This window comes from Phasianus colchicus, chromosome 4 (genome assembly GCF_987193195.1).
Source record: "Phasianus colchicus chromosome 4, bPhaCol1.hap1.1, whole genome shotgun sequence".
NCBI classification, from domain to species: Eukaryota; Metazoa; Chordata; class Aves; order Galliformes; family Phasianidae; genus Phasianus; species Phasianus colchicus.
Genome location: NC_143439.1, coordinates 51,167,417 through 51,181,632, shown reverse-complemented (window position 1 = coordinate 51,181,632; position 14,216 = coordinate 51,167,417). Strand labels below are relative to the sequence as shown.

The 14,216-nt window shown below is 37.2% G+C and overlaps 1 protein-coding gene across 10 annotated transcripts in view; it reads left to right on the top strand.

Annotated features, from left to right (window-relative positions):
- Window positions 1–14,216, top strand: part of TBC1D1 (TBC1 domain family member 1) — a 95,999-nt gene that overhangs the window by 50,574 nt on the left and 31,209 nt on the right. For 7 of the 10 annotated variants that reach the window (XM_090139563.1, XM_090139565.1, XM_031588458.2 and 4 more), the window contains 8 exons: window positions 1,051–1,155; window positions 1,581–1,713; window positions 3,094–3,185; window positions 4,634–4,744; window positions 7,769–7,897; window positions 9,536–9,625; window positions 11,266–11,555; window positions 13,043–13,171. In XM_090139563.1, the coding sequence (XP_089995689.1) occupies window positions 1,051–1,155; window positions 1,581–1,713; window positions 3,094–3,185; window positions 4,634–4,744; window positions 7,769–7,897; window positions 9,536–9,625; window positions 11,266–11,555; window positions 13,043–13,171 (1,079 nt within the window). The remainder of the gene's footprint in view (window positions 1–1,050; window positions 1,156–1,580; window positions 1,714–3,093; window positions 3,186–4,633; window positions 4,745–7,768; window positions 7,898–9,535; window positions 9,626–11,265; window positions 11,556–13,042; window positions 13,172–14,216) is intronic. The other 3 variants (XM_031588461.2, XM_031588463.2, XM_031588462.2) reach the window with 3 other exon arrangements.

Sequence of the window (14,216 nt, the reverse complement as noted above, 5' to 3'; positions counted from 1 at the left end):
TACTATGCATTCTTTTTGGGCTACCTGCCCCTTCTGTTTTATAGAAATATTCTGTTTCAGTGTTGCTTTTTAAGAAATATTTTCTTTGTGTTAAAACGAGGAAGAGAATATTCAGAAATTCCTGCTGAGTTAAGAGGGAAAAGAAGAGGGAAAAAAATGTCATGCTAGCTGTCTTCAGATTACTTAACATTACTTAACACTGAAATTTCTTATTTTATGAAATTTCTGATCTGAGTTGTTATTGTGACTTTTTGATCTAACAGCTTGCTTCATTTTAATATGGTTGTACTATGCTAGCTAGAAGGTAACAAAAGGATACTGAGTGTAACTGAATCTGTATAAGTTCTACCACTCTGTATGGCATTCATCATAAGGTTTAACCACAAATTGTGCACTGAGGAGACATGCGTGGGTATGACCTGATCCTACTCATCTGCAAGTCATTTCCTGAAAGAAAAAATTCCAGCAATTGAATATCTTCCTTAGCATTTCACAGGGAGGTACTGCTTATCTACTGTTCAAGTAGATTATACCTGATGTTGCGTGCCTTTTAGGAGCAATAATACTTCCGTGATTCATCTTTAATATATTAAACCATTTTCATTTTTAAATAGCCAAGCTTTTAGATTTAATATACATCGTGTATCGATTTTTTTCACTGATGCTTTGTTTGCTCTTACAAATCTAAAACAACTGAGTCTACTTAAGAAAAAGGGGAAAAGAGCCTTCCTCCACTGCTGTCTCCAACGTTAAGTAAAATATGTATTGAGTAGTATTCCTTTATCCTTGTGAGTGTTTTCCAGTGGATCTATAATCAGTCCCATTTACAATTAAAAAAGCATCTTACAAATGAAATTTAAAACAATCAGGAAGGTTCTGTAACAGAGGAGACTTTTTTAATGACCTTATGACTTTAATGTAGCCGTAACATAGATGCACAATGTCTCTGCTATCCTGTTGACCTTCTGTGCTTTTTTTAGTAGGAAAAATAACAGATACAAAGCACTTCACATAAATGGAACTACTTTATTCCTGTTGTTCTTGTGGCAGGGAATTAGACATGTGGATCACTTCGGATTCATCTGCAGAGAGTCTTCAGAAAATGGAGGCTTCCACTTTGTTTGCTACGTGTTTCAGTGTACAGATGAAGCACTGGTAAGTGAAAGAAAAGAGAGACCAATTATTAGTTTGTGTTCTGTATCTTGCTGAATATCTTCTACCCTCGAACTATGCTACTGTGCTATGGGTCAGTCAAGTGCCACACAAATGCAGTAGGCTCAAGTTTTTTGTGGGTTTTTTTCCTTTTAATCCTATACAAGAAAATATTCCCAGATAGAAGCAGTGTCTGTTAGTATACCACAAAAATAAAAATGGTTAGCCTGGAAGAAATGACTTCATAATAAGTTTTTTTGTGCTTATGAGTTCCTGTGCTGTTTCTGCACACAAACAACTCCCCTTTGCTTAACATACACACCTTCCCAAACAGCAGTGTCATTCTGAATGATGGTTGTGTTTTTGTTAGGGAAAAGAAAAGCTCTGTGGAGAAGTGAAATTGTTCTTTTGCACTCTGTTCTTTTTAGGTTGATGAAATCATGATGACATTGAAACAGGCTTTCACTGTAGCTGCTGTGCAACAAACTTCCAAGGCACAGCCACAGCTCTGCGAAACATGTCCTCTGCAAAGCTTGCATAAACTCTGTGAAAAGATAGAAGGTGGGGTTTTAAGAATTTTATGGTCAATTTTTTTTTTCTAACAGTTTTATTGGTGGACTATCTTATGTGTGAAACTGTAGGGAAGTGAATGCTTAAATAGAGCTTAAGATGTGGGGAAGAAAAATGGAGCGCTAGTCTCTCTTAGAGTACTATTGTATAAAATTATCTGTAACCTAATAAGAATTTTCAAACAATCTAAGCTCTCATCTTGTATTTCAGTTGTTTTTTTGAAAACAAATTAAATGTGTCTGTTTAAATGTGTCTGAATTGCAAATAGCCTAGCACAGTTAGCCATACGAATACAGCAAATTGCAGATAAGAAAGTTCTCAAGAATACATACTGCAATAACTTGCTGTCCTGTTGAATCTGATTAGGTAATGGCATTACAGAGCTACTAAATGTGAATCATTGAGTTTTCAATATACTTGTTTGTGTCAGTCTGTGCTCCTTCTTGAAAATGGAGCAATTATAGCCTAGAAAACAAGCTTAAGACAAAAGAACAAAACAATTATTTGCATTTCAGCAAATTTCACTATTAGGCTTCATTCATTTAAGTGATTTCTGGGGTGATTAGATGGCAACAGTAGCTTACCAGATCACAGAACTAGCTTGTTGGACCAAAAACTATCCAGTATTAATTTTGATGAAATTGGAGAACCTCCAAAACCACTTCCAACTCTGCTTTGGCCTTCAGCTAGCAATCAGTTTTTGGGAAAATTTTTCAGTGCAAAAGAACCTTATATCTTTAATCATATCATCTGCTTCTGAAGGAGAAATGCCATGATCAGAAACTGAAGTACAAAATACTGTGGATGTTTTGCTATTCTCCCACAGAAAATAAAAGGAAGAAGTTTAATCTAGGGTGAGAGCAGGAAAAAGATAATTTGAATGGGAAAGTAGTTACCTTTAGGCTGTCAGTAAATATTCTCAACAAGAAACAAATAACTTCTTTGCTAATATGCAGTAAGTTCGCTCTTTTTCAAAAGTGTCTTAAGGCTTACAAATCGGAGAAAGCTAATAGAAAATATACTGCAACTGAAGTCCAGGCAGCTCCTGAATAAAAACACCAGCAAAAATTCATGAAAGTGCTTTAGTTGTGGGTTAATTTTGTTTTCTGTGGTGATGGAATCTTCTAGACCAGCTAAGAGTATATTCGTGGTCTGTGCTCAGTAAATCTCCTTGTTGTAAAGAGTTCGTGTCCCTCATTTTAAAGACGACTTCAGTAGTAGCTTTAAATTAACCTACCGTTCTTTCTCATGTCCAGTTATGAAATGGTTGCAAAAGGTCAGCTCAAAAAATTGGTACTGATGAGCTTTAGCTTTCATTTTATACATATTTCGGCAACTGTTTATTTCTGACAATTGTGTTCCTCTTATTAGGGCTACACCCTTCTAAGACTAAACTAGAACTACAAAAACATCTAACAACACTGAATAGCCAGGAGCAGGCTTCTGTTTTTGAAGAGGTTAAGGTAAGATTTAGTGTAAAGAACCAAAATGATTCTAATTTTTTTGTGAGCTATTCAGTGGATTTATATCATAGACTATTAATCACCTCGTGCTTTATTTTCTACATCATTATTTTTTATGTTTTTTTATATTGAAATTTGCTTATTTTTCTTCTTTTTATTCTTCTGATGTGTTAACTTCTTGCAAGGAAAGCTGCATATACTTTTTTTGTGGGTCGAGGCAGGAACCTGTACTTTGAGAATCCTCAACTTTGAGAATGACCAAAACAAATTACTGTAACATTCCCAGATCAGAAAATGTCCTGCATAAAAGTTAACCAAGCTCTTAATGCTCATTGAACTAACTAAAAAAAAGTTAAATTTTCTATCTTTTAAATAAAATTCAAGTTAGCATGGGGGAAAGCATAGCTGGATTTAAGATGGATAATGAACATTAAAGGCAATGTCATTGGGCTTGTCACATTAGATTAGGAAACTGCAAACTTGTTTTTTTAATACTGTTCCCTTCCTGTTTTGAGTCATTCCAGTCTCTGTCTTCGTCTGTTTCCATTTGACAATTTATCATCCAGTACCAAATTTGGAAGTTGCTCTATGGAGTGACTCAGTTTGTTTGTATATAGCAGCTAGCAGGCACTGTTTTAAGGACCTTGTTAATGCTTATTGTAAGAAGCATTGCAAGCAATGAACTTGGTTAAACCAATGGTAAAATATATCTCCCTGCATATGTTTTTCTGTTGTTCTTTTGAGTTGGAGCAACTGAAATTTTATTTACTGTGTTCATAGAGCTTCATATGTTGTAACCAGGATATGCATTTTTAAATAGTTGTCTTTCTCAGGTTATTATTTATTGAGCTAATGCCAGGAGAGCATCTTAGATTCTCTATACTGCATCTTTTGCATTACCTCGGTAGGCTTTAAACCTAACTTTGGAAAATCGTGTTTTATATGGTTAAATCCCCTAATCGTTTTTACTGTTTTTTTTAATGTGTTATTTTATATGTAGAGTGCAGCAGAGATAGATATGCTCACCTTGTACAGCCCTGCACGCTAATTTTTAAGACACCTGTCATTTTCCAAAAATGAAATTTCTAGTGACAAAGATTACTAGAAGCATCGTGCGTAACAGCAAGGCATACTTCATGTATGCTCAGGACTGCATTTTTTTTTTGTAGACAAGAATATACTCTGAAGTTGTTATTTCCATGTTTCACAGTTTTATAATTGGCCTTTAGTTTTCACACAAAATCTGTCATTGTGGTAGTGTGATTGAAGTGTTTTTCTGGCTGTGTTGCTGCTTTTCTTGAGACACTGCTGTCCTCTGGTGGACTGAGACGGTAGCACTAATTTAAACTTGTAGTTACGCATTGACAGTGAGAAAATGAAAAAGATGAGATGTTTGCTGATCGTTTTATGAATGTGTATGACTGTGCTTGTGGTGTTTTTAATTAAAGAAATTGAGACCAAGAAATGATCAAAAAGAGAATGAGCTGATTATCTCTATTTTGAGAAACATGTATGAAGAAAAACAGAAGGACCATGTTCACGTTGGGGAAACAAAACAAGTAAGTAACCGTTCAGTTTTAGCTCATGTAAGAAAAAGCCAGGAAAAATCATTCATTCCATACTTACGTCTTTCCTAAAGCAAACTTCCATCACTGGTATTTTGGTACTTCAAACTGTTGGCAGTATTGAACACTGGTTTTCCTTACGGCTAGTGTCACATGCCAAAATTAGGCATAGATTGCATGTTTTGAGTTGTCCAGTAGAGTTTGGTTCCAGACCTTGGATAAAGAGATGCAAGCTTGGTAGGCCAATAATTTGATTTTTTCTTTCTTCTCACTGTAATGACAGTTCTGTCAGAGAATATATAAGCAATCTGTAATTGTTCTCACCTGAACTGTGGCTTTTGTCACCTCCTTGATTGTGTGAGCCAGTGCCCCCAACAACACACTGGGCTTGATCCTTGCTAAAAATGGTTATGTTGACTCAATAGCTGAAAGTTATTTCTTGTGTGTAAATTACCATTTGAAATGACCTCAAGGAGGAAAAGCTGAGAGGCGATGCTGTTGAATCTTTTATGAAGTAAGGTTGAGGAACTGGGCTTGTTTAGCTTACAGAAGAGAATGCTTCAGGGGGTCCTCAATGTGACCTTCCAATACTTGAAGGAAGCATATAAACAGGAGTGGGGAATGACTGTTTACTAGGGTGGATAGGGATAGGACAAGGGGGAATGGTTTTGAACTGAGACAGAGGGGGTTTAGGCTGGGTATTAGGAGGAAGTTTTTCACACAGAGGGTGGTGACACACTGGAACAGGTTGCCCAAGGAGGTTGTGGATGCCCCATCCCTGGAGGCATTCAAGACCAGGCTGAATGTGGCTCTGGGCAGCTTGGTCTAGTGGTTGGCAATCCTGCACACAGCAGGGGGTTGGAACCAGATGATCTTTATGGTCCTTTTCAACCCAGGCCATTCTGTGAATCAACAGGAGAGATCACAGAGTTGCAGAGGTTGGAAGAGAGCTTTAGAGATCAAGTCCAACCCTTCCTGTTAAAGCATTGCCATCTATTTTCAAAGAACTAAGCTACTTTATGTTCTGTATCAGGTCATATCAGTGCCATTAAAATAGCTGTATTTATACAACATTGTTAAGTTTTTTGAAAAAATGATTAACGATTTTGGATGCCTTGTTCTGTGCCTCGCTTGAAATGCCTCAAGGAGATCTGTATTTCAAAAGACAATTGGCACCCATTCTCTGAAAACTTTCAGTTCTGATTATTAGACCCTGTGCAAAATGTTGGCTGACTGCCACCGCTTCTGACTGTTGTGACAGCTATGGGCCATTGTGATACAAACTAGTAAACTAAAACATGGGGAATAATTAGACCCCTGATGAAATTGGGGAATTAGCAACAAGTCTTCATTTACTATTCATTTTTTTTTGTTAATCTCTTCTTATTTTATGGTTTACTAGTTACTTACTGACCACTTGAAGAAAGCAGAAAGAACACTTCATATTTAGTTTTCTGCTTTTTTGGCTTGGACTTCTCAGTGGAAATATATTTTTGAGGAGAAAAAAAAAAAAAAACAAAAACCCAAAACTAACACAATGCTATAGTTTAGGCATGACAGGAAGCAACACTGCATGGTGTTCTTAATCATCATATCTGAAATATCCATACTTGAAATAACACATACTATTAAATAGTTGTCGGTTATGAATGGTTTGGAAGTAGAGATATAAAATGCAAGATAATATCTTAATATATATTCAGTGTTTTTCGAAAATTCCTAAGGCCTTCTGCAGTTCGTTTGCTCAGCTCCTGAAGCCAAAAGTGGTTACTCTGACACTTGCGAAGATGCCAAGGCTCTAAGAACAGAGTTGACTTGCCCTCAGTACCTCATTACTCCACTAATTTATCTCCAGAGTTGTGTGACAGCAGATACCTTTGAACATGTATTCTGGCAATGATACTTGTCTCAGCAGTCATTAACCCATGACTTGCTGGTGTCCCTGTTTCCTTCTTCTCTGCATAGCTATTCACTTTCATACTTCTCCTTCCACTGTATGTTGGTGGGGTTTGTTTTTTTCCTCTCCTGATTCAAATACAAATGATGTAAACAAGTGATACTAGCACATGGATCTTTCTGAACAAAAATGACCTTCAAAATAAACATTTTTTTGTACAAATATAATAGCAGGCAGCACCTAACTAGCCCTCTGAGCTTGAGATGAGTAAAAAGAAAAAGAAAATGCTAAGTCAAATTCTGTAGCACTGCAAGTAGGGAGCTTTAAAATTGTATGTAGACTGAACTATTTAGTGATGCAAGTGCCTCAGAGCTGTTCAGTTAGTTGTACATGTTCTGATAGTTACACAGATTGAGCATTCAGATCTCTGAAGTTAAGACCAGGTAGAGAAGGCTACAGTGCATGACAGCCTCTAATGAGGATGAACCCCAAAAGTAACAGTGAAAATTGTGCTGCAGGCATTAGGCTTAGATGCTAGTATTTTCACTGTAATGTAACTTTTAAAATTTGCTACTCTAGTCCTCACAAGCGCTGGAAAGGGACTTAAATGTTTCTTTAAAAATCAAAAGTCTGAGTAGACAGTTAGCTTTACAATTGAAGGGTTCCTACTATTGAAATTATGTAGAAGAATTAGATTATTACACATCTTCGTGGCACTTAGAGTGTCTGATATTTATATGATGAAGATACTTCTTGTTAAGCGTATCTTGGCTGAAGAAAAGTAATTATTTGAGATATCTCCAATCTGTTATACTTGAACTTTGGAACTTACACAACTGTGTTTTGGTATTAAAGAAAATCTGTCAACACAGCTATAAATTCTCACTGAAATGGCAACTCTTCTGAAGAATGTTACTACACTCCAAAAATGTAATTTGAAGAAATTTTCTAGGATCGTTTGGTAAGCTTCAATGTAAATATCAGTAGAGGAAAAGGTATGAAAAACCCAAAACACTAGGAAGAAAGAATTGATGCATGTTACAGGAGTCTTCATATTTTTCACTGAGATACTGCTCCACACTGGTTTGCATTTCACATTTATGTTTTTTAAACACTTACAGACTTCACAACCGTCTGCTGAAAATGCTGTAAATGAAGTGCCCAGCAGTGCTCCAAGATTCAGATTAGATATGTTAAAGAACAAGGCAAAAAGATCTCTGACAGAATCGTTTGAAAGTATCTTATCACGTGTAAGTATCCTCGTGTTTATTGCCTCTGAGCATATTTTTGGTGTTTTATTTATTCAAATAGTGGATACACCACATTTGCTATCCTTTTGGGTTGTAGCTAAGTGGCTATTAAAGATAGAGTGCAAAAAATACATGAGTACGTATTAGAAGATACCAAAACAAAGCAGGGCTTTAGTAAGGCAAATAGGAAGTCCTGAAAGAAGTGAACTAATTCCTAGATTTAAATAGTGCATATAGGCATTTCAAAACCTGAATGTGAAGCTGAGCGTGGGAACGTAGGAAAGTTGCTGTTGTTTTATTTTTTTTGGATTTAGAAAATAAAAGTAATTACAAATGTTCACTTTTAATTATGTACAAGGAAATTAAAAGGGAACTGAGTAAGCATATCTAACAAGACAGTGTTTATTAATAATGACAGAACTGATGAATACTGAGGCGTCTGAACTTTTAAATGCTAGTGTCCTGGTTTTGACTGGGATAGCATTAATTTTCTTCACAGTGACTGGTTTAGTGAGTGTTTTGGATTTGAGAGGAAAACAGTGGTGATAATGCACTAATGTTTTAGTTGTTGCTGAGCTGTGCTTACAGTAGGTCAGGGGTGCATCAGCTTCTTGCATTGCTCTGTCGTAAGAGGCTGGGGCTGTACACAGAGCTGAGAGGCAACAGAATCAGGATAGCTGACCAGTACTGGCCAAAGGGACATTCAGTACCACATGGCATCGTGCTGAGCAGTAGAACTGGGGGAGTTGGCCAGGAGGCTGCTGTTGACTGGGGCCTGACTGGACGTTGGTTGGTGGTGGCACACTGATTGAATGGTGCATCACTTGTATTGTGTATTCTTTTATTTATGTTATAATTATTTTCCCTTCATTTTCTATGCTATTAAATTGTCTTTATTTCAACCTACAAAGTTTTACTTTTTCCCCAGTTGTCTGCTCCATCTTACTGTGGGGGAGTGAGCAAATGGCTATGTGGTGCTCAGCTGCCTACTGTGTTAAACCACAACAGCCAGAGACTATTTGAAGGCAAGAAATGTTAAGAACTTCAGAAGGCACTAAGAATATGCAGGCATTTGGGCAATATCATAGGTAAAATTCTTCATAAACAGTGTTGGCAGTGCCTCTTAGTGGGAACAATTTGAACTCCCGTGTAATAGTCATCCCCAAGAAACAGATCATGAGCAAATGGTTTGAAATATCTGCTAATTACAGAACAGTGGCTAAGAAAACAGATCTGATGCCAGATTTAAGTACTGCTTCAGCTTACAAAGTGACTTCTCATTCAAATATTGTTTGTTCTATGTATCCTTTCAAAGCAGATACAGTGCAAAGTAGTGCTTTAATAGTGCTTATAGTATGTATGTGCAATATGTGATAATATTCACATGTAATGCATGTAGTTGCTTATGAGAATTCCCTAACTGAATAGGTGTCATTGAAAATGTCAGTAATTGTTCTGAATGAAGCCTCTGTCTTTCACAGAGGCAAAGACTATTGCTAAGAATTTGGGAAAATTTGCTATTGTCTTTGAAAGCTACAGGTTCTGTCTATGCTCTGAAAATCTCTTTTTGGTATGCCCCATTTCCTGGTATGACCCTAGTGTTATAAGCTTAATTGTTGGTGTGCTTTGTTTCTACAGGGCAGTAAAGCTAGAGGTCCTCTGGACAGTTCTAGTGGATCTGTGGATCTGGAGGGCTCTGTGTCTGGTACCTTAAGCAGCACAAATAAAGTGAGTAAAGCCTGCGGTGCATATATGTAGTGAGAAACTTCTGTTAATATACCTAAAACAACTAGTCAGATGTGAAAGCCAGTTACCAACTGATCATATAACTGCTCTGTTCTAACATCTTGCATTTTGTTTTGGTTATGTTTGGTAAGTAGACAACCGAATTGTGTGTGAAAGGAAATAAACCTCAGAACATCCAATCAGAATGATAAAAGCAGAATCAACTAGTAGAGTCTAGACCCTCTTTTTCCTAACTGTAAGAGTCCTGCTGCTGCTTGCTGATCCATTAGGGTATGTTTTTATTCCTGTGTTGAGTTCCTCTTAGGTTGATGGGGATGTGCTCACTGCTGATAGCCCCTTGGATCAACCACTGTCTTCCCTTCTACTTTCCAGTTGAAACAAATGCTTCTGTTTTTTAGGATTTGTAAGTTGATTACCCAAATCACTTTCCATGTTTAAAATATGTTTAAATTCTCTGAGGAATAACTTGAACAAACTAATTTCCCAGCTTACTCTGGTAACAGAAATTCAGATTAAGAAATAACAGTCAGATGCCAGCACAGTGGTAATGTGTACGGTGCCATTGTCTATGGAGTTTCACTAAATTCTGTACTGTTGAACAAGGTGGGGCCCATAGTTAGTATGTATTTCTGATCTACAGAAATTTCAAGCTTTAGGTCCTTGTGTTCCTTGTATTTTAAGAAATAACAGTGTGATTGGGGTTCCGTTTGAATTGGAAGCTTACTGTGCTACGTATATTATATATTTTGTATGTATGGATCTCATGCAAATATATATATGTGAACTAAAATGTTATATAACATCGGAGTATTGCAAAAATGTGCAGCAAAACAAATTAGATAATTACCGTGTTCCTGACCCTCAGCCCTGCAAGTACCTACCATAAATTCCCATTCTTACGGAATATAAAACTAAACCAAGAAGTGGAATGATTTCCCTTTTTGTATGGCTAGAAAACTTTTGATCTCCGGGCAAAATGTTATGAACAAATAGCAAAGAGGAAAGACAGTCATTTTCCTTGGACGCAGCAGGTTTGGGCACAGCTATCCATTCTGCTCTAGTGCCTGGTCAGCTATGGAGGACTCCTGATGGGAGATATTCAGAAGTCTTCTCCTTCTGCTTGTGATTTTGAAAGAATGGCTGACTTTGCAAGAAACAAGTGAGATGGGGAACAAAGAAAAATGCATCATTTTGGACTAAAACAAGGCATTTAGTCATAGGATTAAAGTTTTTTGTGTGAGACTTCTAATAGGCAAAAAGAATCTTAGTGTTACTAAATGAAATGCTAGATATACAGTAATCTGAAATACTGCCTTTTTCATTGCTGTTACTGTTATCCAAGCCTAACTATGTTCATTTCCAAGTCGTGTTCAGCATACAGTAAAATTATTTTTTCTAGCTAGCAAAATTATTTTTTCTGTGTAAAATGGAGACTGATTTGTTGACCTAAATGATGAAGAACAAAACCAAAAAATATCCAAGATTCTTTCTTTGGGATATCATGATAAAAAATATGCAAACTTGAAGCAGATCTCTGAGGGGGTTTATAATGACATGGAACTGCAACTCCAAAAGCTGTTTTTAAAACCACATGTTGATAACCTTCTCTTTTGTTCTTCTAGGAACCACCATTGTCTGAAAGGGAGACAGACAGAGTTCCTACGCTTCCACCAGAGAATGCTGTCAAGGCCAGTGGATCAGTGGGTGATCTCTCCAGTGACCCAGATAGTTATGCTCTTGATCATTCTGTTACATTACCTCAACAAAGCTTTCGAAGGCGAGCAAACACTCTGAGTCATTTACCATCAGAAAGCCGGGAGTCTCTGGTACCTGTTGAAACCTCGCCATCTGTTCCCCAGAGGAAACTTATGAGGTATCACTCAGTGAGCACAGAAACACCTCACAAGAGAAAGTAAGACTTACTAAGAGCAGGCTGTGCTTTCATTTGTTGAGGGCATGTTTGGGATGGTGATTATGTACCAGATTTATCCTCCTAGTGGATAAGAAATGTATCACAGCAGTATATCACTTAGGTGGCTTTTAGGTACCTTGTTTGAAACACTGATTTTCCACAGGGGGAAATGAAAGCTGAGATGTGCATCTCCACACTTTGTGTCACAAAGCTAAGTGTAAGGACAATATAGAATTGCTCCTAAGATGTTAGATTATGTTTTTATAAGCAATGTTTAGTAACTTCTGTTGTTGATCTGCTAAATGCTACGTTTTCCTTGTCTGTCTATAGAGAAAAATACTGTAGCATTTCTGATGCTACAGATCTTGCTGTTTGGTGAATTCATGTATAGTTTTACAGTAACACACGAACTTGACATAAATTGACATAACTGTTGATAGATGTGAAGCTCCTATGCAGCATTTCAATGAGCCTATGTAAATTTTACTTGCAAAAACAAGCTACTGGCTGCCTTAATGCTAGTATTCTTCAAGCTGTCCTGCTTCATAAGCCTGCCTCTGCATTTTCAAAGTCTTTGAACATTATGGCAGCTTTCTTTCCTCCCTCTATCTGGCTTTTTCCAATTACTATGGAAACGCTTCTGTCTGTAGGCTTCTGTTTCACTGCCAAAACTGCTCGTTTACACAAGTCAGGCAGTACAAAATCTGTATGTGTTCCAACTCATTTTTCCCTGCAGGAGGCAGGGCAGCATAAGAACGTGCCTGGAATAGGTGATGACAGCAAAGAAAAATTAAATTATACCATTTAAAAGGAAATACAACCTAAGTTGCCTTTCCATCCCTTTTTTGAACCTTTTTAATTCTTAAATACCAGAAAGTGTTTGTGGTGCAGTTTAGAACTTGTGCTGTTGGTCTGTCGCCTTCATGAAAGTTGCCCTTGCATTTGTTGCTGCTTGTTCAGACAGTTTCTATCCTTAATGTATGGGAATGCAGTTAAAAATTAAATGTATTTTTAATTTCCTTGGTTATTGCTATTAGGGCTTGATTGTATAATTTTTTTTACAAAGGCCCAAGTGTGCCTGCTCCTTCACCTAATTTAACCTAGAAAGAAATCACTGGTTACCTACCTTTCCTGGGGAACACACAGAACTGGACTTAGAAGAGGTGTACATTGAACAAGTCTTGTGTGTTTTATGAGTGTTTTTTTAATGGCTTACACCAGTAGATAAGTTATTTTTAAACTCAACATTGTTGATTGGGTTAAAATGCTCAGCCTCTTGCAGTTACAGCATCAACTGTGAAAAATGTATGAAATGGCTGATTTGTATTTGATGGGTTACTTTCAAGGATTAGAGAAGATATTTCACTTTTTTTTCTTCCCTGTTTCCTCTCTCTTACTGTGTTTTGTTCTTTCTGTTACCTCAACTCCATTCCTCTGGTTGGAATCCCACCATACGGTTTGAACACATCTGTCGGCGAACCTAAAAGTTCTTCTGGTCAACTTGCACGTTCTCCTACTCTAGCTCGTCTTAATCCCTCGGCTTCTTCACCCAACTTTTTAAAATATCTAAGGCATAATTCAAGTGGAGAACAAAGTGGGCATTTTGCACAGAAGAGGTGAGATAGCACCTGTAGTTTGGGATAGGGTTTGTTTTACCGTGCTTTACCGTGTTTTACCGAAGCTCTGTAGTGTAAGTAATTAAAGTTATTTAATAAAAATTTAAGGTGGTAGAGTTTTATGGGAGGAGGAACTCAGCTGCTTTGCTACTGGATGTAGCTCTGATACTTGCATAATTTTTTGTTTTAATACAGAAAATTCTTTCAGACACGTGGCATTCTTTGGAGCCGATTGCTCCGAAGCAGCTTCTTGTTATGCAGCAGACAGCAGCCCTAAATTGTGCCAATGATAAGATGCCAAGAACCTGAGATCCAGCTTACTCTGTCTCTCCTGAATCATCCAGTTCTGTTTTGCTTTGTTCGTGGCAACACAGAAATACATTAATATTCTTGTAATATTCTTTTGTGCCTGACATCTAAAGGCAAATTAACTATGTTAACTAAATTGGACAAAAAAATGGCTGGACTGTGAAAAACCAATTGAGGGGAAAGAAAAAGGCAGAAATGAGCTGATGTGTTTGTCTTGTTTAATTTGTCATGGTTACACTCAGTAGTATTAAATGATAATTTTCTGTGCTTTGTTTCTTACAACAAAAATGTGCATTGAGGAAAGCACATTAACTTTTCATTTCCCTGGGATCCTGAAATAAGGAGCTGCCTAAAAATCTTAACCATGCAACCCCTTCAAATTAAACCGCTTATTTTAGCTCAAAATGTTAATGAGGCTGAATGGCCTTGGAAGCACTGTCAGCACTTCTGGCAAGCAAGTCTTATTGCTGTTTGTTTTGGCATGGCTTTTTTGTTGTTGTTGTTTGTTTTTCTGGAAGGTATAGGTTTTCTCTTCTCCTGAGGTGACAATTCTTCTGATCCAGGGAAAGTACTGAACCCAGAGCTTGATGTCACCAGTCTCGTCATTTGTATTTTTTGAGCACTATCTCGTGTCCCTCTTAATTTAGCTTCACCTCAGAAGTATGATATAATTCAAGGGAGGAAATGTGAGTCTTCAGTGTCACCCTTTACTCTGTGTTTATCCAGGCCAGAACAC